Source organism: Cladosporium halotolerans (assembly GCF_011745625.1).
Source record: "Cladosporium halotolerans strain TM138-S3 chromosome Unknown Sca6, whole genome shotgun sequence".
Taxonomy (NCBI): Eukaryota; Fungi; Ascomycota; class Dothideomycetes; order Cladosporiales; family Cladosporiaceae; genus Cladosporium; species Cladosporium halotolerans.
Window position 1 is genome coordinate 423,266 of NW_027191457.1, and position 21,615 is coordinate 444,880.

Genomic DNA, 21,615 nt, shown 5'->3' on the forward strand with positions numbered 1-21,615 from the left:
TGCGCGGGTTTGGGATGGATGGCGATGTGCTTGTACTGCACGATGATGACGCCAGCCGTGGTGGAGAACTTGACTGACACGGAGCCCTTGCAGTCGTAGGACTGTTTGATCTTGCGCAGGGGCGCGATGGACGGCACGTGGGCCATGCGGTCCTTGTTCTGGAGGCTGTCTCGGCAGATGTATGAGAAGCGCAGGCTGTTGTCGTCGACGCGGCTGCTCCACGCGTTGTTGAACTGGTAGCGGAAGCCGTCGTGCGCGCTGATGCGCTCGAGGAGGCCGCGCGAGGCGGCGCGCTGGACGATGGAGCGAATCTTCTCCGAGGAGATGTTGAGGATTGTCGAGACGAGGGCATTGGGGCAGGTTTTGAAGGGGTCGGTTGTGGAGGAAGGCGCGGAGGGACTGGATTGGGCGGGGGATTGTGTGATCTCGGTCTCGCCTTCTTGGGCTGATGAATGGTCGCGCTCCTGGGTGGATTGCGTAGCTTCGCCGGGATTGTTGTGAGGCTGTGACGGCGATTCCAATTGAGATTCGTCTTCGTCCCTGACCTGGCCAGCCCCTGCCTCCGTTCCGCCATTCTCGAGCTGATTTCGTTTGAACTCATCCGGTAGATCCTGATGGCCACCCTCCGAATACGGTCCAAAACTAGGTCTCATGAGCGGAACGAGCGCATTCCCTCCCAGCGTGTATTCCGAGCTCGTGCAGTTTGCGACCTCATCAGTAAAGCTGGCGTCAATGTCGGCCTTCAACTGCGCAATCATGTCTTCCACGTCTGTGAGTGGCTCGACGTCGCTAGACCCGTGCGCCATCCTATTCCTCTTCCTGTTCGACGCATGCGGAGTCTCTTGGATTTCTTGTGCAGGCGATTCATGTTGCTGGTACGCATCAGAGCGGACGTAAGAAGGCGCGTCGTAGTGGAATGTGTTTGTGTAAGAGTTGTAGCCGCTGAATGATGTTTGCGACGCGTACGGAGATTGATCGGAGGGCGATGCCTGCGGGTTGTTCATGGAGGATGTCGCGCCATTGGATGTGTAGTAAGGCGAGTCAACAACGCCCGGCCACGCTTGCCCATGCTGTTGTTCGTCGGATTGGTGTTGTCCGACTCCATAGTATGAATTGCTGGTCGGTGTGACCAGTTGGGGATTCTGACTCGGTACCAGGACGCCGTGCGACATTTTGCCCGATATCGTCGTATTTTAGTGGGGTCCGGATTACAGGACAGTGAGTGGTGGTATAACGTGAAGTCTAGTGGGGTTAAGCTTCCCGATTGGGACATCGCATCTGCGCCTTGTGAGCTCGGGCTTTGCAAGATCGGACGTCGGCCGTTGTGACACGAGCATGTGGGCGTATGATGTTATCACTCAACGCGGCCTCTGTGCTCAGACGCGTCCTTAGTCCACAGTAAGGATGCGATATACGGATGCTAATTTGTTCGCGACCAGATTATCGGAGATTTCGATCCCAACAGCAGTCGCCCTGCCCTTTTTTTTTGTAAGATCACCGATTGATCGCAGCAACACTTGTGCAATCTTTACCACAACATAATCCAACTCTATTCGATTCAAACACAAAGGAAGTCCGTAGAAACTCACTGTAAATCCTTCTTACAAGGGGCGAAGTTGGAAGTGTGATTAATGTGACTTTATTAAATCTATACACGCGTGTATTTTCCCATTACCGACCCAAATGACCATTCTCCAGGGAATATTCAAATAAAAATCGTTTTTCGTGAGCGGTCTGACATTCAAAGTCGGAACCACATTCGTCCATTGACCACGATCGTCACGACGATGTGATCAAGTCGTCAAAAAGAATTGTGCCGACTCTACAACAGAGCAGCAAGGGCAAGACCGGCGGCGCCGAAAAGAACCGGGGCGGCAGTCTGGTAGGCACCAGAGTCGCCAGTCGCGGTCTCAGAGCCGGTCTGCTGGGCACCAGAGCCAGAACCAGTGTTGCCAGAGCCCGAGCCCGAGCCACCTGAGCCACCCATGGTCGCGGCAGCAGAGGACGCGGAAGACGCGGCAGAGCCACCAGCGGAGATGGCGGACTGCGTGACGTCGGAGTCAAGCTGGGACGAATGTCAGCAAACGTGGATTAAGGAACTTGGATTGCACATAGACATACAGAGCTGCCAGAGGCAGTTGCGGAAGCCTGGCTCAAGAAGCTGGAGACAGCAGCAGAGCTGGCGTTGGCGCCGGCAGAAGATCCAGCAATCGCGCCAGTACCGTTGGTGGCTTGCGGCATCATGCCAGAGCCAGCGGCAGTGCCACCGGGGAAGTAGTTGCTTGCGGCGGCCGCGACCTCAGAGCTGACCGAAGGGTCGGCGGTAGAGAGGAAAGACTGAAGGTAGGAAGAGGCCTGAGAAGGGCTCTCGGAAGCGTAGGAGGTCAGGAAGGCGGAAGCCTGGCTGGGGTTGTTCAGCGCCCAGGAGCTGGCGGCGGAAGCAGCGACACCGCCAGAGCCCTCTGCGATGGCAGAGCTGACGACGGAAGAGGCCTGGTCACCACCTGCAGAGGTGGCAGAGTTGGCGATCTCGGTGACGTCCTGAGCGGCAACGTAGCCGGCGGCGGCAACAACGAAGACGGAGGCGCGCATCTTGATAGATTTGACTTGGTTGGTGATTTTGAGGAAAGCTTTAGGGCAGAAGCGACTGATGTAGTAAGACAATGATTGCTTGGAAAGATAGGCAGTCGATGTCCGAGAGTGCAGCTACCTTTGTCTCTTATACACAAGGGCAACAACTGCGGAAGCCCGTGCCAGACCCATAAAAGTGATGTAGTGTCAACCCTCAGGACCTTCGATTGGTCTGGCCTTGGCTGCGTTCTCCGCGCGATTTGTAGTGGTCCCGACCCGCAAACTTCTTTGGCTTACAAGGTTCGATATGTGGACGCGGCCTTCTGGGGCGTTGCCCCGGCGGCCTTTCCGACGCATGTGCTCTTTGGGCGATCGCGGGCATCTCGTCCAGATGCGGCTTGCCGGCTGGCTCCAGTTCCGGCTGTGCGAGTGAATCTTCGAAGCTCTGCCGCGTAACAAGCCGGCATTATTATTATGGTTCATTTCGAGCCTGACGTGCCATTCAAGCCATCATCAGTATCGATACAAGTCAGTCAAGGCGAGCCAAGATTCGTGTGGCTCCAAGAATGTCTGCCTGCCCTTCTCGGCCCCATCACGAAGGCACTCTGGCGCAGGCTAGTGGTCGGGATGAGGTGTAGGCGGCGGTAGATCTAAAGGATCCACTCCGGGGACTGGCGAGACTGGGCAGAGGCTCCGTAGTGGCAAGGCTGACTGTCGTGTCCGCGCGTATAGCACGGGACAAACGGTTGTGCGGCTGTCTCGATCAGCCTTGAGGCTCTTGGCGAGCCCGATGACGTACATCCGGTATAGACCTCACGTAGTGGTGCCGACTCGAATAACGGCTGTCGTCGAGCAAACTTGCAAGGAATTTAATACCTAGCGTCTCTGAGAAGAGAGTGCGTTGCAAGAGAACGGTAGTACGATCACACGAGGGCCCGGTGAGGCCAGCCGTGGTTTCATCACACCATCTCGTCCAGCTCAGCTGTTCAGCTGTGATCCTTCAAGCCATATAGGATGAGCACAGCCTCCAGGTTGCTCGGAAGCTCCTTGTAGATCGTCCACATCCTCGCCACCTGCTCTTAACCATCGCAAATTACAGCAACAACGGCGACAATGGCGAAAGGCAAGCAAGATGCAGCCTCCCTGCTCACATGTGAGGCGGAGACGCGTCGTCCTTTCATTCACCATCTCAACGCGGACACCTCATGGCTCATCCAGATCCCACGGAATGACGACCACCCTCGCCCATACTTCAATCTCCTAATTGACCCGTGGCTGACCACCTCTCAAATTGAATTCTCCCGCTTCTTCCACGAACAAGCCCACACCGTCCCCTCCGCCTTCCAAACCATCGCCGAAATCGAATCCTTCATCCAAGCCATCGAAAATCGCGCCTGCACCCTCCAAAACACCCCTGCACCCTCGGAACCCCCAGACAGCTATATCGACGCCGTAGCCTGCAGCCTCAGCCTCACAGACCATGTCCACGAACCCACGCTCCGCCAACTTCACCCTTCCGTCCCGCTGCTCGTCCGCGAAGACGCCCTCTATGTCAAAAAATGGAACCACTTCACCACCATCGCCGCCATCCCACCCTTCCAACGCTCCTGGCAAACCACCCTCCTCCCCTCCCTCCCCTCCTGGCTCGGCATCGGCAGCCTAACCATGACCAAAGACCTGCAAGGCATCCATAAAGGCCTTGTCGTCTCCTTCTCCGGCACGCGCCACCCAACCGCCGAAGCGATCGTCTACATGCCGCACGGCATCCCCGCGGAGCAAATGGACTTCTTACGCGAACGAGACCCGCCACTGCGCGTGCTGGCGCTGCTGCATGGCCTGCTGAATGTGAAAGTGGGATTGTCTTGGCTCGGGTACAGCGATGCGAACCTGGGCGCGCACAACGGGCTGAAATTGCAGCGGCTGCTCGAAGCGGAGTACTGGGCGGGCACGCACGATGAGATGAAAGTTGAGAAGGGTTTTACGTCGTGGATTCTGACGCAGAATCCGATTTCGTTGGAGGAGGCGCTGGAGAGGGAGAGGGAGGAGTGTGGGCAGGAATTGGCGAGGCCGAATTGGAGGGATGTGGGAAATGGAGGGAGTTTGGTTTTGGTTTGAGGGATGTTTGGACCATGTCGTGGGAAAGACTGGTTTTGAGCGAGGTTGGTTGTGTGAAGCATCCCTATGATGGCTGATGCTAGCTTTGTGCTGATTTGGATATCCATCATCACGACGTTACGAAATAATGAATACGCTGTCAAGCAATGCGATTCAAGAAGGTTCAAATTCCGTTTCATAAGAAATCAAGGCTTATTGCTATGTCATGGTATCATGCCGATTGGCGCTGCACGCTGTCATGCTCCGACCGCGTTCCCGGAAAAGCCAGCCAGCTACCATCAAAAACTCCGTGGTCCAGTGACCTGCCAGTAAGAAAGAAATTCTGCCTGATTCCCCCATTTCCTCCATAGTTTGACGTATGCTCGTGAAAAAGCTCATTATGCTGGAACGCTTCATCGCGGGGCTCGCGCCCGCCGATGCCTATGCTTTCTTGATGGATGCTCATGCTGTTGGCTCCCTGGTGTATTTGAACGAAACGTTCTGAATCCTCAAAAGCAAAATGGGGCTCGTCTGGTGCCCCTCTCCCGAGAGAATTGCGCTTGTTGATTCCGAGCGGCTGCAGTATTTCAATCTGATTAGTCGGTACCACCATTCGCGTCAGCTTCGCCTGCGTTGGCAGCAGCGATGGCATCAACATCTTCTGTCTCGACGCCATGCGTGTTGACGACGATGCGACGGCCACGCTGAGTGGCGGAAACTCCGTCACGACTCGCACCGAAGTCAAGGACCTGTTACATCTGTTAGTCACACCCAAAGCGTGGAATGTTAGACGTGCTTACCTCAATGTACGTAAGATTATTACGTTGCACAGCGGCAACACAACGGCGCTCATCAAAGCGAACCTGCCACACCCCCGAAAGGTCTGTCAAAAGGTCACGAACGCATTCTCCATTGCGTACGTTCCACATCTTGAGCGTACGATCAGAGCCAGAGATAACCTTTTGACCGTCGTGCTGAAAGCAGGTGATTGCACCGGTGTGCGCACTAAGCGTCGCCTTGCAAGCACCGCTCTCGGGGTCCCAGATGCGGAGAGTACTATCTGCCGCTGCGGAGACCAGGCGATCATGGCTGAGATCAAGCAGGCCGACGAGTGATGTGTGACCCTCAAGGTTGAACAGACAAGAGCCCGTGTCGAGATCCCAGACTTTGACGAGGTTATCCATGCTGCCTGATATGCAGCGATTACGGGCATGGTCAAGAACGACCGAGTAGACCTTCTGAGCGTGTCCCTGAAGGCGATGCTGGAGATCGCCCGTGGAGATTTTCCAAACTCTCACGGTGCAGTCGTATGAACCTGAGATGAGAGTGTCGCCATGGGCAGCGATGGCACGCACGCTGTTATGGTGGCCGCTGAGCGTTCGGATGAAATAGGGGTTGTCGCGATCATTAGCCGGGGGGCCTGCCTGGATAATGCTTCTGTCACCCGGCCTCGGCAACTTCCAAACACGAAGGGTTGAGTCACGGGAGCCGGTGATGATGAGGGGCTCTTTGGGCATCATGATGGGAGTGCCATCGGCGGCAGTATCGACCTGTACAGGCTTGAGGATCTCCAAGCAACGGACCGTCGAGGTGTGGCCCTGGAAGACTTGAAGGCACCGGCCAGACTTAATATCCCATACCCGAACGCTGCGATCGGTCGAGCCAGAAACCAAAGTATCGCCCTCATATTGCAGGGCCCAGACACCGCCCTCGTGGCCTTCAAGCCTTCTTCTCAAGGCTCCAGTCTTGGTGTCGTACACGTTGATCTTGGTGTCATCACTTCCCGTCAAGATTTTGTCATCGTCGAATAGCAAGCATGTGACGACGTGGCGATGGTGTGCTCTGAAAGCCAGATGCTGCGGTTGGCTATCTTCCATCATCCAAGCCTTGCGTATCAAGTAGTGGCGCTGGTATAAAGATTTGAACAGGTGCATGCCACGGAGGGATTCAACTCCTATGGTGGGGTAGGGAATTGCTTGCGTGGCCGCATTCGCTAATGCAGTCGGGCCCTTGGCCAGTGCCATCAATTTCTTCCATATCGGTGGGTCTCGCTGTGTTCTAGTTGTGGAACCGGACGATCTCGAGGTGCGCTTTGCTTTCTTTTGGCTCGGATGCCGGTGTGAATGCTTGCGCTTTGTCCTCGTCACGGCGGAGGAGGTAGTCTCATCGTCTTCGCTGTCGTTATCTCCATGCACATGGCTGAGATCGTCTTCGCAACCGTCTTCGCCCGGGTGTTGCCATCCCCAACCCTCTTTCACGGCTCTTGCAACTTCGCCTTCAGGTAGTACAAATTCATCACGCTCCAGGAGATCCTTCCATGCACGTTCGTCAGAGTTGATGAGCCTACGCCAGCGCTTCGATACCTGTGCAGCACGGCACATACTCCGGGAGTCCAGATAGCGAGTGATGTTGAGGCCAAGCTCAGGCGGTAAAACGTTGAAAGGGTCGCATTTGAGGGCAGGGTTGACCACATTTGCGACCATTTGCAGTGTCGGCTTCGGGCATCTCCGGAGGAACTGATACATCACATATGACTGCAGAGCTTCCGGCATGCTGTCAAATGCGTCTACCATCGTAGGAATATCCATGACTGTTGGGCCCGAGTTTTTGGGCACCTGATGCTGTGTGCTAGCTTCGAGATGTCCAACGGAAGCAGATGGATCTAAGGAGCTGGCGCTTTGTGTCTTGCTGTCATCATCAAGGTCTATGCTTGATTCAACGCTCGAAAGCCCTTCGTTGTGCCTAGCGAACGACGCTTCGAAGGCGTTCTGGCGAGAAGCTAAAGTGGCGGCAGCAGTGATTGGCGAGAGACTCGGACTGGGAAGGCTGGCATCTTGCTGTGAGCTCGTGAGAATGTTAGGCAAGTTCGGCCTACGAATGCCTGCATCTTCGGTGCGATCAGGGTCGACCTCCAAGTCAGCGTCGGCTACGGGCGGTGTAGCCGCTGCACCGGCCGTCGCGCTGGCTTCAACGAAGCCGCGCTGAGCTTTGTTATTCTTCACAGCAAATGGCGGACCCAGCTGAGAGTCGTCCTCTTGAAGTTCTTCATCGCCAGCATTGTCCTCCTCATTGTCTTGTAGCTCTCGCAACCTTGATTGAGGAATCCTTCCGGGGCTTCTCCTCCTCTTGCCTTCCTGACGACTCGAGCTCGCTCTCGGCGGCAGCATCTCGACGAATCCAACATCGGTGTCAGGCGTTACCGGTGAGGGATTGCTGGGCTCAGGGAATGCTCCAGAAGCTGCACGCTGATTGAGTGAAGGTACCTCTTGCATCTCAGACTGAGTTCGGTGAAGTTGCGAGCGCGGCTTCTTGACCCTCCTCTGCAGACTTGCGAGCTCGGCCGCCTCTGCTATAGACGGAGGAGTTGCAGTACGCTTGGGAGCATCTGATGCCCGAACATTGTGCACGTTCTTGTGGACCCGCGATTGCTCCGGTCCACGTGTCGGAGTCTCATATGCCTTTTCCCTTGCCTCTCCGTATGTCAAAGAACCGTTGTGCCTCTGCATCTTCGCCTGTAGTCTTCGGTGTTGCTTCATGGTCTCCTCAGCATCTTCCGCCTCGTGAAACGTTGTTGGCCGGCCATGAACATCGAAGCAGAACCGCTTGATCGAGCGCGGAGTCGGTGTGAATACAAGAGGATATTGCTTTGGGTCTCTTTCCATAAGATCCTTGGGTGGGTTCATTATCAGTGGAGGCAGAGATACGGTAGTCATGGTGGTCGTCGTCACAACAGTCTGCTGGGTTGCTGGGCCGAAGCACATGGCGGCTACTGTGGAGTTTGGAGGCGCCATGTTAGGCATCGTGGTGGTAGGTGTGCTGTCTTGAGGTTGAGATGTCGGTTGCTTGGAGTGCGGCATGGCTCCTGTGGGTGACGCTGGAGCGGTAGAGAGGACGCCGTCGGCAGCGAGCGCGGTCGGCACTTTCACATGGAGCCCTAAGCCGAGGCTTTTGGGCGTATCCATGCCTCAGAGAAGTCGTCCTCGAGGGAGAAGGGCCGGCGGTACGCGCAGGAGACGCGAGAGTGGGGGATGGTGTCCGATGTGCTTGATGGGTTGCGTGGCGGTAGGGAGTGTGATGTGCTGCCACGCGTCGTAGAGGCCGGGGCTGGTGTTATCTTGCCAATATCGCCCGTGTGTAGAGCCCTGTCAAACTGAATGTAGTGTAAGAGAGAGGTGCCCGGCGTCAGCGTGGCGGCGTTCCCAGTCCAACGGTCCACGGGGATGACAGGACGGATGCACGCCGGCACCGCGATGCAGACCAATATCGCGCCGGATCCACCGTCGCAAAGTGTGTGTGTATTTAGCGGAGGCGGAGGAGGAGTGGGCGGGTCGGCGGTGAGGTGGGTGGTGGTGGTGGAGCGGCAGCAGCAACAGCAACCCCAGGTGCGAGTTGTGGAGGAGGACCGGCTTGCACGCTGGACGCGGCTGTGCCCGGGCGTGGCGGTTCACGCCTGGTCCCCTGCAAACCTTGACCGACTCGGGCCAACAACACCAAGGCGGAGTCCCCGCGAATAAATGACTCTCTGTGATGACATACATGGCGTCTGACCGAGGTTCGACATTAATGTCAGCTGCTGACTTCGCCATCCGCCAACGACGTCTCGTGTGCACGGGGAATGCTGCTGTGCGCGAATGTAGAACTCGCCAGACATTCCAGCGATCTGCTTCGAAGCGTACGGACGGTCCTTGTTGACCTGATTGATCCCATAATCGGAATCGATCAGGCGGGCACTGCGGTTCAAAAAGCTGCTATATGCGGTAACATAGGGCGCCGTGTCTGTCAAGTCGCAAAATTGATCTCAAGCAAACGCACAATGATACTACATCTCTCTGAATAATCCATCAACGCCGACTCGACACCGCCGTCTTACTCCCGGTTTGAGCGGCGATCGATCGTTGTTTATTTGTTGACTCAACCAAGATCTACTCATGCATCTCGGTTTACGCATCTCCAGCTGGACGCTCTACGGATAAAATCAGACGATATCAAGTGTCTTACCGAACAGCGTAATTCTCAGGTTCTATTTACGTCTTCACGAGGTACTTGCGCTGCCGACAGCCCGGTGACCTTCGACATTACACGCCTCGGGATGGCTTCTGCCGGCATATATCTCAATCGATATACAGATTCAACGGTTTCAACTTGTCCTACTTTTTCTTAGATCCGCTCATCCCGATACTCTGGGGCATTTGAATACATTGATCACCGAATCGAGTGTGGAAAAGCTCGGTGTGCCATTATGCCTACACGGAGTGAAAGCGGAAAATAGGAACAAAGAAAAATACCTAATAATCCAGGACAATTTCAGGGGACTTGTAACATATCTGGAGACCTTGAACAAGCTGACGACAATTTCCTGGAAGACGATGAGATTTGTGACAGAAAACTCTAATTGCTGCGAGTCTTTCTGATATCATCAGGTGCAGCAAATGGTCGCTGGTCAATCTATGGTAAGACTCATGCCTGCATACCCACTAATTGGAACCCCTTCGACTAGCTGTCGACTATCTATCGCGTTGAGTTTGGCTGCGTACATCTGTGAGGCATCTCGCTCGCAATGCCGCTTTTGGATGCAAGAACATCATTTAATGTGGCGTCATTGTTGGAAAGATGGTTTCAATTAAGAGTGGCATGAAAATAGAATGGCATGAAGAAAAGCGGGTGATTCAATCATCTACTCATAGATCAATCACGACTGCATTATCTTTTGAAGAGATTTAGTTTTCACGTATCATGCCTTCAATTACAACCGGCTTGCTTTGTTCTTTGCCGACAGATCTTTGAGCGCTGACTGCGCTGCCCTCCGTCCGAAGACACCACCAGCAGTCAACCCTGAGCCTCCCGGGTAGTTCCCATAGAACAGCCCCCCGACCATCTCACCCGCACAGTAAAGACCCTCTATCCTGCTCCCATCTTCTCTGAGTACCGCAGAATTCTCTGGATCGATGGCAAGGCCAGCAAAGGTGAATGTAATGCCCGAAGTCACTTTTACGGCAAGCAGCGGTTGTTCCGTAACAGGCAGAGCCCAGTTGCTCTTGGCTAACGGCAACTTCTTCGAGGTCGATTGCGTCGATAGGCCATCTTTCACGGCAGGATTGAGCTGGGTGTCTGGATGCTCCTTTCGATGTGCAGCCACGGCCCTGTCGAAGTCGTTCAGCGTTTGAAACAAGGCTTTCTTGTTTTTCAGGCCATCTTCTCCGAGCTTATCAGCCAATTCCTCAACACTCGTAGCCCAGGTCTTCCTAACGATCTCATCTCTGTATTCCTCAGCCCTCAGCCACTTCTGCCCTTCTTTTCCCCAAATTTGCCACGCCACTCCGCCCGGCTGCTCAAGAATCGCTCTTCCGAACTTGGCATAAGTGTAATTCCTCAGATCAATGCCCTCATCCACAAACCTCTCCCCTTCGGCATTCACCATAATCCCCAAAGGATATCCACTCTTCGTGAACTCATTCGTCTTCTCCCGATCACCTCCATCCGCCGGTGAATCATAATCCCACGCCGTACTATGACACCCGCCCGAACTGAAATCCCCAACCAGCTTCGCACCAACCTTCTGCGCCGCCAAAATCATGTCTCCAGTATTATACGGCGTACCCCTCGTATGCGCTCTCTCCCAGCCTTCGGCCAAAAACCTCCTCCTCAGCTCCGGATTCGCCTCAAAACCGCCCGCACAAAGCACCACGCTCCCCGCTCTCAATACCTCCCTCTCTTGACTGCCCTCCCTCCTAACCACAACGCCCTCCACCCTCCCTCCCTCCCCAACAACCAACTCCTCCCCCTTCACCCCAAACTCCACCACTCCCCCGGCAGCCCTCACAGCCCCCAGCAGCGCCTTGATCAACCCCTTCCCGCCACCCCCCGCAACACTCAAACACAGCCCGCCCCAAAACCGCCACCGCCCCTCAACCTCAAACGCCTGCCTGCGAAAACTCATCTCCCAATCCACACCGCCCACCTCCCGCAACCACCTGACCAACCCCAGACTCTCCCCCACCACAACCCGCCCCAGCCTCTCCTCGCTCCTCCCACCCGTCACCCGCTCCAAATCTCCCAGAAACTGCCCCTCCGTGTACGCCTCCAGGTCGACCTTGCCCGCCAGCTCGGCCGGCACGTTCGACACGAGCGGCAGGATGTCCGCCAGGCCGGCGTGCGCGACGCGGTAGGCGCCCGCGGTGAAGTAGCCGTTGCCGCCGGCCCAGGGCTCGGGGGCTTTTTCGAGGAGGCGGACGCGCGGGCGGGCGGTGTTGGGGGGCAGCGGGCAGGTGAGGGCTTCGAGGGCGGTGGTTAGGGCGGCGGCGCCGGAGCCGAGGATCAGGATGTCGGGGTGTTGGGGCATTTTTTTGTTTGGACGAGGGGGTTTTTGGGGGGTGGCTGGTAGTTGAGAGGTTTTGCTTGCTTGCGAGGATGGTGTTGTGTACGGTGGCGATGGTTGGAGGAGAAGGATGCCGGGTACAGTCGCGATTGAGTGTAGACGTCGATTGTCGGTATCGCTCGATGCTGTCCAGTGTCAAACGACGATCGTGGAACAAGTGCTATGAACCACAAGCTCAATGGCTGTAGGATTAATTCGATCTCTAACGATATGAGTCCGCAAGCTACAAGTACGAACAAGAAACGAACCACAAACTCAACAACATCCCATCGCCTTTAAAACCAAAAAAGAAACCAACCTCCACGGCCCACAACATCCCACGGCACCTTCCAACACACCCCGATTACCCATCGAACTCCATTCCCTCACTACACACAGTCGCAAGTCCACCGTCCACGCGCCGGTACCCGGACTTAACGCCCAGCGACATCGGTCGCCTCGGCCAAAAGTCCCCACGACCACTGACCACCGACCTCCAGCTCCAGCTGACTGACGAACCACCAAACCCAGCAAAACCCCGCAGCAACAGCCCTCCCCCAGCCCTGCACGTCTCACGTGCATCCGCTACCACATCTCATAAATCACATACATTACATGCGCATGCATGCACGCTGACGGGCGCTTAAGCACGCATGCTTGCAAGCGGTCTGGGCCTGCTGCTGCTGTGCGTCTTACTTCGCGGTGAGGAGGCGTTGTGGGGATGGAGGTAGGGTGGTCGTGAGAGAGATGGGAGGGAGAGGAGGAGGCGCTGGGTCGCGTGACTTTGAGCGTCTGATGAGGTACCTAGGTGGATGGCTGCGAGGTGGTGCGGACGCGGACCCATTGGGATATGGAATTGGTGTGCACCTGCTGAGGCCAAGTTGGTGCTTCGCTGTGCTGTGCTGTGCTGTGCTGTGCTGTGCACGCTGGGGAGGAGGGCGCAGACGTTGGAGTTTGCGAGACGGAAAGGACGAGAGTGAGAGAGATCGTGTAAATGCCCATGAAAACAACCAGTTCAATACGCCATATTCGCTAACCTCGTCCGCTCAAAAGCCATCATAACTAGTAGGTAGGATCGATCGGAAGCCTCTCGAAGAAGGGGAAAAAACCGCTCCCCCGTAATGCCAGCCTGGAATCCCCCCCGGCTAGGAATGCTCCCTGTCCGCCCCGTCCGCCGTATGCCCCCCTTTCCCATCCAGACCCCGCAAACCCTAGGTGTGATATCGAGAGAACCCAGCCCAAAGCCCGTTCGAGACGAGAGGAGTGGAGAAGAAGCAGAAGCGGATCGTCCACGCAAATGAAGCGAAGCCCCAAAAAAGGGAGCATCTCAGCTCCCATCGCGTATTTCCTGCGAACTTTTCTCGCAGTTTGTGCAAAATGCGTACCATGGAAGAAGAAAAAGAATCAAGCCGAAAGCCGTCCGTTCGCATTCGTGAGAAGAGAAGGGAGTAGCTTCGTCGTCAAGTTCATGATCCTAGGTTCCTGGTGCAACAAGCCAAAAAAGCAAAAGCGAGCAAAAACAATCAAATATCCCCAATCTATTGTGCTGCTCCGTTTCCCCAAAGCCGAGAAAGCCTGAACGCCGACGCAGGGAAAAACCGGACCAAAAAACGGTAAAACGCTAAGAGTGCAGATTCCAAAAGTAGAAATGTCGCAGGTAACAAAAACCAAGGTGTACGGTTCGGGCAAGTCGTTGTAGTCGAGCCCGGTGTCTCTGTTTTGTCGGCTGCTGGATCTTTCGATACGGCGGTCGGCGGGTGATGAGACGGGGTTGTGTGCGGGAAATGAATCCAGCACATTTTGATGTATTCCAGAACGTCCTTTCGGGGTAGAGACAGACGTCTTGATGAGGAAACGTATACAAGTCGAAAGAGTCATGTGCGTAATACAATGCTCCGACGACAAGTGATGCCGTGCCCGAATCAGCCACGAATGGCGGTGGGCTGAGGCGAGTCGAAGTAGCCGTCGCGCATGCTGTTCGGGTAAGGATATCCAAAGCTGGAAGGCGAAGCGGCGCGGTGGGTGTAGTCCTGGGTGAAAGGCGATGGCGAGGCGGAGCGAGAAACGAAGTTGTTCAACGCGGAAGCCGCCCCTTTCTGCTCGCTGCTCACATCGACAGGAGTGCAGGGAGAGCATGATCCAGAAGATGCTGTCGAGACAGAAGCATCGTCGTCCGTGCCGTCGGCGGCGGCAGGTTTGTTGGTGTAGCGACTGGTCTGAGGCGATGAGAAACCCTTCCCAGTCCCAGCGGAGGTGAACTGGGATAGTATGGTCAGCTCAAGACCCTGCGGATGCGACTCGGGTGGTGACGCCTGGTGAGCTGACACCTGCCGAGGCCGGTCGGTTACTGGAAGAACCTACGTAGCAGAACTTCTGGACGAGGTCACGATACTGAGCCGAGCCCATGGCCGGGCGGTCGACGCCACCACCGCTGACGCTGAAGTCGGGTTTCTCGTCTTTCGTGGCGAGAGGTCCTTCGTTGCGCTCCTGAAGCCCGAAGTAACTGTCGGTCGACTTTTGAGATGTGGCGTTCATAAGGCCACTGCTGCGGCCGAGCCTGTCTTGGGCAGAGGAGAGCGCAGCGGACAGCGACGCGCCAAAGTCATATCGGCCACCAAGGTTGTTGTGAGAAGTGTTGGGGCCATCGGTGAACATCGCAGCCCTCTTCGGCTTGGGCTTCAGCTTGATAGAGCCACCAGACTCGGTCAAGATCTTGTCAGGTGTGCTGAACTGGTACGCGGATCCCATGTCGAAGCGAGCACCGAACTCATCGTCGGTGGACTCCGAGCGGCCGCGACCACTTGAAGAGCTGGGTGGCAAATGCCGGCTGCGGGGAATGGCGGCGAGCGGTCTGGCTCCAAGCGATGAGTTGGGAAGCATCTTGGATTTCTTTGTGGCCTTGACAAAGTCGATCTGGTAGTTACGGTCGCTGTTGTTGTCCCAGAAGTCTTGGCCATTGACGTTGTAGCGCACACAGAGAAGCATGGTCTTGCTCTCGATGTTCGCCGAGTCGGACAACTTGATGTTGAAGTTGAACTTATCGCAGCCATCGCTAGACTGTTGTGCGTGGTCGTTGTTGTATTCGCCAACGACCTCGGAGGTAGTCTTCCACTGATCGAGCGTGAAGCGGGCGACGACCAATTTCTGGAAGGAAATGTTCTGAACGGCAACAGTGCCAACCAGGGTCTCCTTGTCTGGCGAGAGGAAGAGGCGCTCCACTCGTACTGGCATGAGCTTTCGCTCGAAGCTGTCTTGAGGGAAGTTGGAGAGCTTGATTTCACGTGCGGTCTTGCCATTGCTGTCGAAGGGGTATTCAGTCTCGCTGTCGTATGTCTCGACAGGGGATGAGCCAGCCGACACAGCCATTGGCTTGTCGACCTGAAGGAAATGCCGTGTTTGGTTGTCGCTGTCGTTGAAGTGCACCGATTTGTGGTAGGTGGGAGTGCCAGGCATGCTGGAGTACCTCCTGCGAGAGGAGGGCCTCAACGCGGGCTTGACCAACTCACCAGACTTCTTGCGCACGAGCGAAGGCTTGCTGAGAGGGCCATCGTCGTCCTCGTCGCTATCGTCAGTGGTTCCAGTAGGTGATTCGACAAAGGTAGGCCTCGAGATCACAATCTCGGCGGTGCTGGACCGCGAGTGTGAGATTTTGCGGGCTTCGGGTGTGAGGGCGGTAGGTGAGGTCGTCTGGGACACGGGCTCCGACTCAGTTCGCTGGATGTGGTTGCCGACCTTGTCCGGAGAGCCCTCTCTCCGCAAGTCGATCGATCGGACGGCTTTCTGAAGCTCTGCAATCTCAAGCTCACGCCCTCGCTCCTTCCCTTCTTCGCCGTCGGAATTGTCCGAATCGGGAGGAGAGATCACGGCGCCCGTGGGCATGACGAGGTCGTTGACAGGCGGTGGCGATTGTCGGACACTACTGCGGAGAGCGAAATCCATGGCTTGAACGGCGGGTGGTGTGGTCTCGGTCGGCGTAGGCGGGCCGTCGGCTCTGCTGATCGAGGGTGTCCGCCTCTGTCGGTTCATATACGAGGCAGAGGAGTGAGAGCGAGGGAGTCGAGGGCGGCCAGTAATCGGTGATCGGGGGACATCTTCACTGATGGACGAACTCCGGCTGGCGACGGGACTGACTGACATGGAGGAAGCAGGTGACTGCTGGGAAGGCGGCGTGTACGGCATCCTGTCCGGGCTATGTCGTGAGGGTCGAATGGTAGGGTGGTGGTGCGGGATATGTCGTGAGCGGCGCAAGGCGCATTAAAAGGTCGCGGCAGTAATTACAAGCACTGCATTGGGATTGGTCAGCGGGTGGTGCGACGAGTGGTGGTGAAGGCCGTGGGCTGACGGCATTGACGCAACGGGGACGCACAGAAAGATACAAAAGGCGGCGTCGAGGGCGATTGACGCTGCACCGGCGAGGCGATGGCCTGGAGGAGCTGTAGGGATCAGAGGGCGGGTCGAGTCGAGCGCAGCAAGTGAATGCCGGCAAGCCGATGGGAGGAGGAGAGCTGGGGAGTGAGTCCGTGGCTGAGACGGCGGACGCAGCGGCGGAGGCAGGCGGGATCCAGGTGTTTCAACGCTGGAAGGCGGCCTGCAGGCGTGCGGATGTCTGTCTGGGGAGCGACGTGAGGCTCGACCCAACAACAGCACAAGCAGCGACGGCGGCAGCAACAACAACGGGCAGCAGCGCCGGAGGAGGTTTGGGGAGAGAGAGCAGCGTACGCGGGCCCGGGCGGGCAGTGGTATTATGTTGTAGGCCGCGCAGGGCAACGGCGGGCCCAGAAGCGCAAGGTTGCGGGCGCGAAAGGCAGTGCGCGGTGTTGAGGGCGGCGGGTGGAGGGTTGGACCACAGGCGTCGCAGACGGCCGTGCAGCACGACCGGGATGGGCGCAACTAGCGCGCGGGCACACGCACCTACACCCAGGCTACAGGCCACACGCCCTCCACACACACACACGACCGCGATGCCTCTGCCGCCCGCCGCCCTCCCGGCGCCCTCGCACCGCACTGGCGAGCGCGGCGGGCAGCCCTCGAGTGCGTTGGGGGAGCAGTGCAGGCCGCGCGACGGTAGCGGCCATGCAGCCCGGCTGCGCCGGCCCAACTTTCGCAGCGCGCGTCGATCCCAGAAAGCCACTCGCCCAGAATGCCAGATACTCGCCCGCAACCTTCCCGGCCGACCATGGGTACCTCTGCGACAAGCCACACCCGCCTGCACAACTCTGCTGCTGTCTCGGCACCTGCTGCTCTGCGGACATGCTCTCTGCGCATCTGTTCGAGGCCTCTTCTTTCTGCGATGCCCTCTCTCGCGCGCCCTTCCATCGCAACACCCCCATCGCTTGCTCGTCCGCGCTCTTGAAACGCCGCCGGCACCGCCAACGTCATATCCATCGATGACATCCACTCTCGCGATCGCCGCGTGCGCCCGTTCGCGCTTGGCCCACTCGCTCGCCCCAGTCAAGCCACAGCGTCCGTGGCCAACCCCAGTGCCGTCGCCGCGAGTCTGACAGCCAGCGCCCGCCCTGACTCGCCCGTCCGTGCCCTCTGGCGCGTCCCAGCGCGCGGCTAACTCTTCGCGACTCTCCTCAGCCGCATGCTGCAGATATGTAGGAGGGAAGCATGCGGGTGCGCGGCAGAGCAGTCGCCGCGAACGTCGTCCTGGCGCACCGCTTCTCACACACAGCACTCCATGCCCGACGACGGGCGTCTCGCTCGCCGACCCACGCCCGCGGTCGGCGACGACGATGACAAAAATAAGCCTCGCACGCCCCTGCCTCTGCACTCCGTACAGCGCAATCGCCGTTTGCGTGCGTCCGTGAGGCGGCGAACCGCGGTGCTGAGGAAGCGGTCGTGCCACCGCAGCTTGACGTGCGTGCTGAGCGTGGGGCGCAACGGCCTGCTGTCTCAGCGGCGGCCTGCGCGTGAAGCTTGATTGGCGCGCCCGCACCAGGCCCAAATCCTCACTCCTCCGCCCACACACGCACTCCCCTTCTCCAGATCCACCTCCAACTGGAGCGCATCTCCAATCTCGGCCGTACTCGCAATGGAGAAGTGTGGAATACCACCGACACTAAAATGTCCCTCCACCTCGTCAGGCGCAGCGGCAGTTCTCCAATTTCATCACCGGACCCGCGAATGCGCGCCTGCGAGTCGGCCAGTCGACCTACCAAGCCACGCCATAACGCTCAACAAAACTCGTGGCTCGAGCGCCGCGTGAGATCTCCGCGCAACGAAATTATCTGACAATCTCACTTGTCTAGACCCGTACCAACCTCGCCAGTCTGCGACGCTGAGTGCGGGTACCTCGTGGCACAAATATTAATGTATGCGCACTTATCGGCTGCCTACACTGCACTATACACACATCCACGGCACGACGCGAAATGTGTGCTTGGCGAGATACTCGAGATTACCTGCGTGTGCGCTCCCATGTAGGCTTGTAGGCTGTTTGAGCAGCAGTAATGGTTCCACGCGCTTGCTGGCATACTGTACGCCATCGGCGATAACTCCTCAGCTAAGGATGGAATTTTTTCTCCTGCTCGCTGGCCATCGCCCCGCTCAATTCCACCCTATACATCCCACCGCTCGACAGCATACGCAAGCCATCGTGATCCTGATTCTCGATTTCGATTCTCGTTGATCGTGCCACGACAATGGCGATAACAGCACGGTAGTTCGCGGTCCCAGCCTCCGCGCCATGGTCGCCGAACACAGGCCTCCCACGCCCGCCCAGCTTTGGTTCAGTGCCACTCCGGATGCCGGAACCGCTTACGAGCACGGACGACAGCTTAATCAACACCCCGGTCGACTCTGCTTACTATCACACGGCGCCGCAAAAGTGAACTGCCTACCCGACTCTTCATGAAACCAGAACTAGATGGTCATGAGGTCTGTGTTTCCCCGCTCTGCCATTTGCACGTCGCTGGAGTCAGCTCCGCCCGCAAACATTGACCAAACCGGATTGTTGTTGATAGCAAGTGCGCTCGCCTTTGCCACTGCCCCGCGCGCGCCACAACACGAATCCTCATGCACGCCAAACGTCTCGGCCAGCGGTATTGGCAAGCCTCGAAAGCCTCCAAACGTGGCCCTTCATGCTCGAGCCCTGCTATTGCAGCCGCTTATTTCGGAGCGTGCACCTTCCTTATGCCGCTTTGAGGCGTACAGGATCGCATAGTCGCTCCAGCAAGCCCTCGCCTCGTGCCGTGGGCGGCGCGAGTACACCCACCTTTTGCGACGCCGGCCGGGAGCCGAAGGCAGCCCTTTGTTCCAGCCTCGCGTGATGAAGCCCAGAACTGCCAAAAGCTACCCCTCCTTTGGCGTCGAGGCGCCTATTCGCTAAGGACATGCTTGCCATAGCTGATTGGCAGCTCAAGGATTTCTGTTCACCGCGCGACGGCTGATGGTTGCCTCCAAGGCGGCTTCTTTCTTGAGATCGTCAGGACCAGATTCTCGAAGAAGCCTGCGCTCGGTTACATGTGCCGAGGAGATCTACCAGACCATTACATGTCTCCATGCTTGACTACAGTGCAGGCGCGTGGCAGTGGCGTCGCCAGGCTGGGTCAACGAGGTTTTGATGGCCATTCGCAACTAACTCCGCCAAAGTCATGACATGTAGACTGTCGGCCGGGCTTCCGACGTTGTACATTGGAAGCAATCCCCGCCATGGTCTAGCAATGCGAGACCCCCGGCCAAAGCGAAAGTTTACCAGAGACCAATAGCCGGCTCTTCGACAACCCGCAAAAAGCGACGAGGCCCGCGCAACTCAGCTCTCCATGGCATGCGCGGCCTCAAACATCATTCGTCACAATCGTGCTTGCAAGCCATCCCTTGACTTGCCGCGATACTTTGACCTACAGACCAGAAAGGGATTGCATAACTCTGCGAAAGCCGCAATTATGCACGCACCGCCACAGCTTTGGTCGTACCAGAAACATTCAGAGGTACCTCCGCAAGTACCGCCGTGGTACCCAACAGATTGCCGTTGCTTCCTCGCCTGCGTCTGGACCCGACACCGCAACGATAAGGGTCCGGCGCCAACAACTTCAAGGGGATCTTGGGGTGCATTAGACACGGGGCAAAGATCTCATTCCGGCGCGCTCTCTCCAGGCTTCTCCACTCCTCCCTGGAGCGTTGCGCGTGTGGTATAGATGTATCAGTGGATCCGTCTGGAGATCTCCAGACTCCAACAAACCCTGCCCACTGACGCGGAATCCCTGACCGCCTCCGTCAAGTAACGCCGAGACGCCCCTCAACAGCCTGGGATCATCACCAATACCACACACAGGCGTGACAGGGTCCAGGATTACTGTAGGTCGTGGACAAACTCTCGGATACCGTCCGCTGTAGACGCGCTGTGGTGTTCGACGCCTTGGGCAGCTCTTCCGTCGCACGACAGCGTCTGCATGCACTCCGCACGGAAGGACAAGACGACGACGCCTCAAGGCGCTTGGCCATCACACTTCGCAGGCGCACGACATACTCGAGTGCCAGGGCCTGCTGCTGTATGGCGTTCGTATGCTGGTGTATTACCCTGCACCACGGCTCTCGGCAACCACCGCATCGGTGCCTTGGAACGCTGCTGTCTCCTTCCCCTCCTGTTTGCCTGACCGCTTACTTCCCCGACGAGCTTTGCAATGTGGCAAATCACGGTGGCAACGTGCATGCTGCCGCAAGTATGTAGGAGAGCAATCTCACGCGCTGCTGTGACACACCGATTCGTGAGCTGCAAAACATATCCCCATTCGCCATCTAATCTGCTGCAGTGCGCGGAGCACGCCGCTCTCCGATCAAGGCGTCTGGATGGCTGCAGGGTAAGGCTCACCCTACATACATGATGGCACAGCTCGTATGTGCGCGTATGTACAGCAGCCAGGACCACACAGCATGCAAGAGCGCACCCAGCTCGCGTGCTCGCGCACGTCCAATAAATGAACGCCCGCAAATCACCGCGCCATGTTGATCAGATACGCGACTATAGAAGTGTGATGTGTGATCAGCAGCAGGGAGGAGCGCGCGCGCGCGAACACACACAGGCATGCCCCACTCTCGCCGCTCTCAACCAACGCCAACGTTGCGTTTCCGCGACCACAGATCCTGACGATCCGCTCCCCAGACTCCCCTCCCTTCTCCACGCCCCACCAGGTGGACCCTCATTCACATGCCAACAGAAAACTATGCACGCCAGCAGCGCCCGGCCCCCCTCTCCTCGACAATATAATAATATTAATCCCCGTCGCCACTCGTGCGCCCGCGCGCATGCGTGGCGCCTGTTTACCCCACAGTCAGAGCGACGGTGGCGTTCGCGTTGAGCAGACCGTTGCGCGCGCGATGGCGCCATGGCTTGCCACCCTCTAGACCTCTGCGGTATGCGGATCCGACGGGCGGCGAGGGAAGGGTTCAGCAGGGCGCTTCGACGCTCTGCTCGTCCTGGCTGCTGTGAGGATCAGGGTCTGCGGTGTTACAGGTTTGTGATTATGTGCGCGTGCGGAACGAGACGAGCTCACGTGAGCGCTCCGTCTCCGGCCTGCCTCCTGCCTCCTGGCCCCGGAGCGGGTCTGCTACATCTCCACAGCACTATAGTATCTCGTACAGTATGTATGTAC

At 57.4% G+C, this 21,615-nt stretch overlaps 5 protein-coding genes across 5 annotated transcripts; 1 reads left to right on the plus strand and 4 right to left on the minus strand.

Moving 5' to 3' along the window:
* Positions 1-1,623: 1,623 nt before the first annotated feature.
* On the minus strand, positions 1,624-3,405 carry WHR41_02482 (uncharacterized protein). The gene is made up of 2 exons (XM_069371088.1): positions 2,122-3,405; positions 1,624-2,065 (listed from the first exon to the last, which is right to left on the minus strand). Exons 1-2 carry the CDS (start codon positions 2,590-2,592, stop codon positions 1,823-1,825), a joined length of 714 nt encoding a protein of 237 aa, XP_069232007.1. The 5' UTR covers positions 2,593-3,405; the 3' UTR covers positions 1,624-1,822.
* A 279-nt stretch (positions 3,406-3,684) lies between these two features.
* On the plus strand, positions 3,685-4,686 carry WHR41_02483 (uncharacterized protein; the record flags this gene model as incomplete). The annotated part of the gene is made up of 1 exon (XM_069371089.1): positions 3,685-4,686. The coding sequence occupies one exon, from the start codon at positions 3,685-3,687 to the stop codon at positions 4,684-4,686; it is 1,002 nt and encodes a 333-aa protein (XP_069232008.1).
* Positions 4,687-4,833: 147 nt separating this feature from the next.
* WHR41_02484 (uncharacterized protein) lies at positions 4,834-9,020 on the minus strand. The gene is made up of 2 exons (XM_069371090.1): positions 5,466-9,020; positions 4,834-5,414 (listed from the first exon to the last, which is right to left on the minus strand). The coding sequence occupies exons 1-2, from the start codon at positions 8,625-8,627 to the stop codon at positions 5,262-5,264; spliced, it is 3,315 nt and encodes a 1,104-aa protein (XP_069232009.1). The 5' UTR covers positions 8,628-9,020; the 3' UTR covers positions 4,834-5,261.
* Positions 9,021-10,408: 1,388 nt separating this feature from the next.
* On the minus strand, positions 10,409-12,004 carry WHR41_02485 (uncharacterized protein; the record flags this gene model as incomplete). The annotated part of the gene is made up of 1 exon (XM_069371091.1): positions 10,409-12,004. The coding sequence occupies one exon, from the start codon at positions 12,002-12,004 to the stop codon at positions 10,409-10,411; it is 1,596 nt and encodes a 531-aa protein (XP_069232010.1).
* Positions 12,005-13,014: 1,010 nt separating this feature from the next.
* WHR41_02486 (uncharacterized protein) lies at positions 13,015-16,852 on the minus strand. The gene is made up of 3 exons (XM_069371092.1): positions 16,386-16,852; positions 14,381-16,302; positions 13,015-14,277 (listed from the first exon to the last, which is right to left on the minus strand). The coding sequence occupies exons 2-3, from the start codon at positions 16,196-16,198 to the stop codon at positions 13,942-13,944; spliced, it is 2,154 nt and encodes a 717-aa protein (XP_069232011.1). The 5' UTR covers positions 16,199-16,302; positions 16,386-16,852; the 3' UTR covers positions 13,015-13,941.
* Positions 16,853-21,615: the final 4,763 nt, after the last annotated feature.

What these genes read in the sequence shown, in the direction of transcription:
- WHR41_02482 (XM_069371088.1), bottom strand. Translation starts at nt 2,592, where the DNA reads ATGCGCGCCTCCGTCTTCGTTGTTGCCGCCGCCGGCTACGTTGCCGCT. An exon ending in CAACTGCCTCTGGCAGCTCT is followed by an intron (nt 2,066 to 2,121) that starts GTATGTCTATGT and finishes CATTCGTCCCAG; the next exon opens with CTTGACTCCGACGTCACGCA.
- WHR41_02484 (XM_069371090.1), bottom strand. Translation starts at nt 8,627, where the DNA reads ATGGATACGCCCAAAAGCCTCGGCTTAGGGCTCCATGTGAAAGTGCCG. An exon ending in ATAATCTTACGTACATTGAG is followed by an intron (nt 5,415 to 5,465) that starts GTAAGCACGTCT and finishes CAGATGTAACAG; the next exon opens with GTCCTTGACTTCGGTGCGAG.
- WHR41_02486 (XM_069371092.1), bottom strand. Translation starts at nt 16,198, where the DNA reads ATGCCGTACACGCCGCCTTCCCAGCAGTCACCTGCTTCCTCCATGTCA. An exon ending in TCGTCCAGAAGTTCTGCTAC is followed by an intron (nt 14,278 to 14,380) that starts GTAGGTTCTTCC and finishes ATACTATCCCAG; the next exon opens with TTCACCTCCGCTGGGACTGG.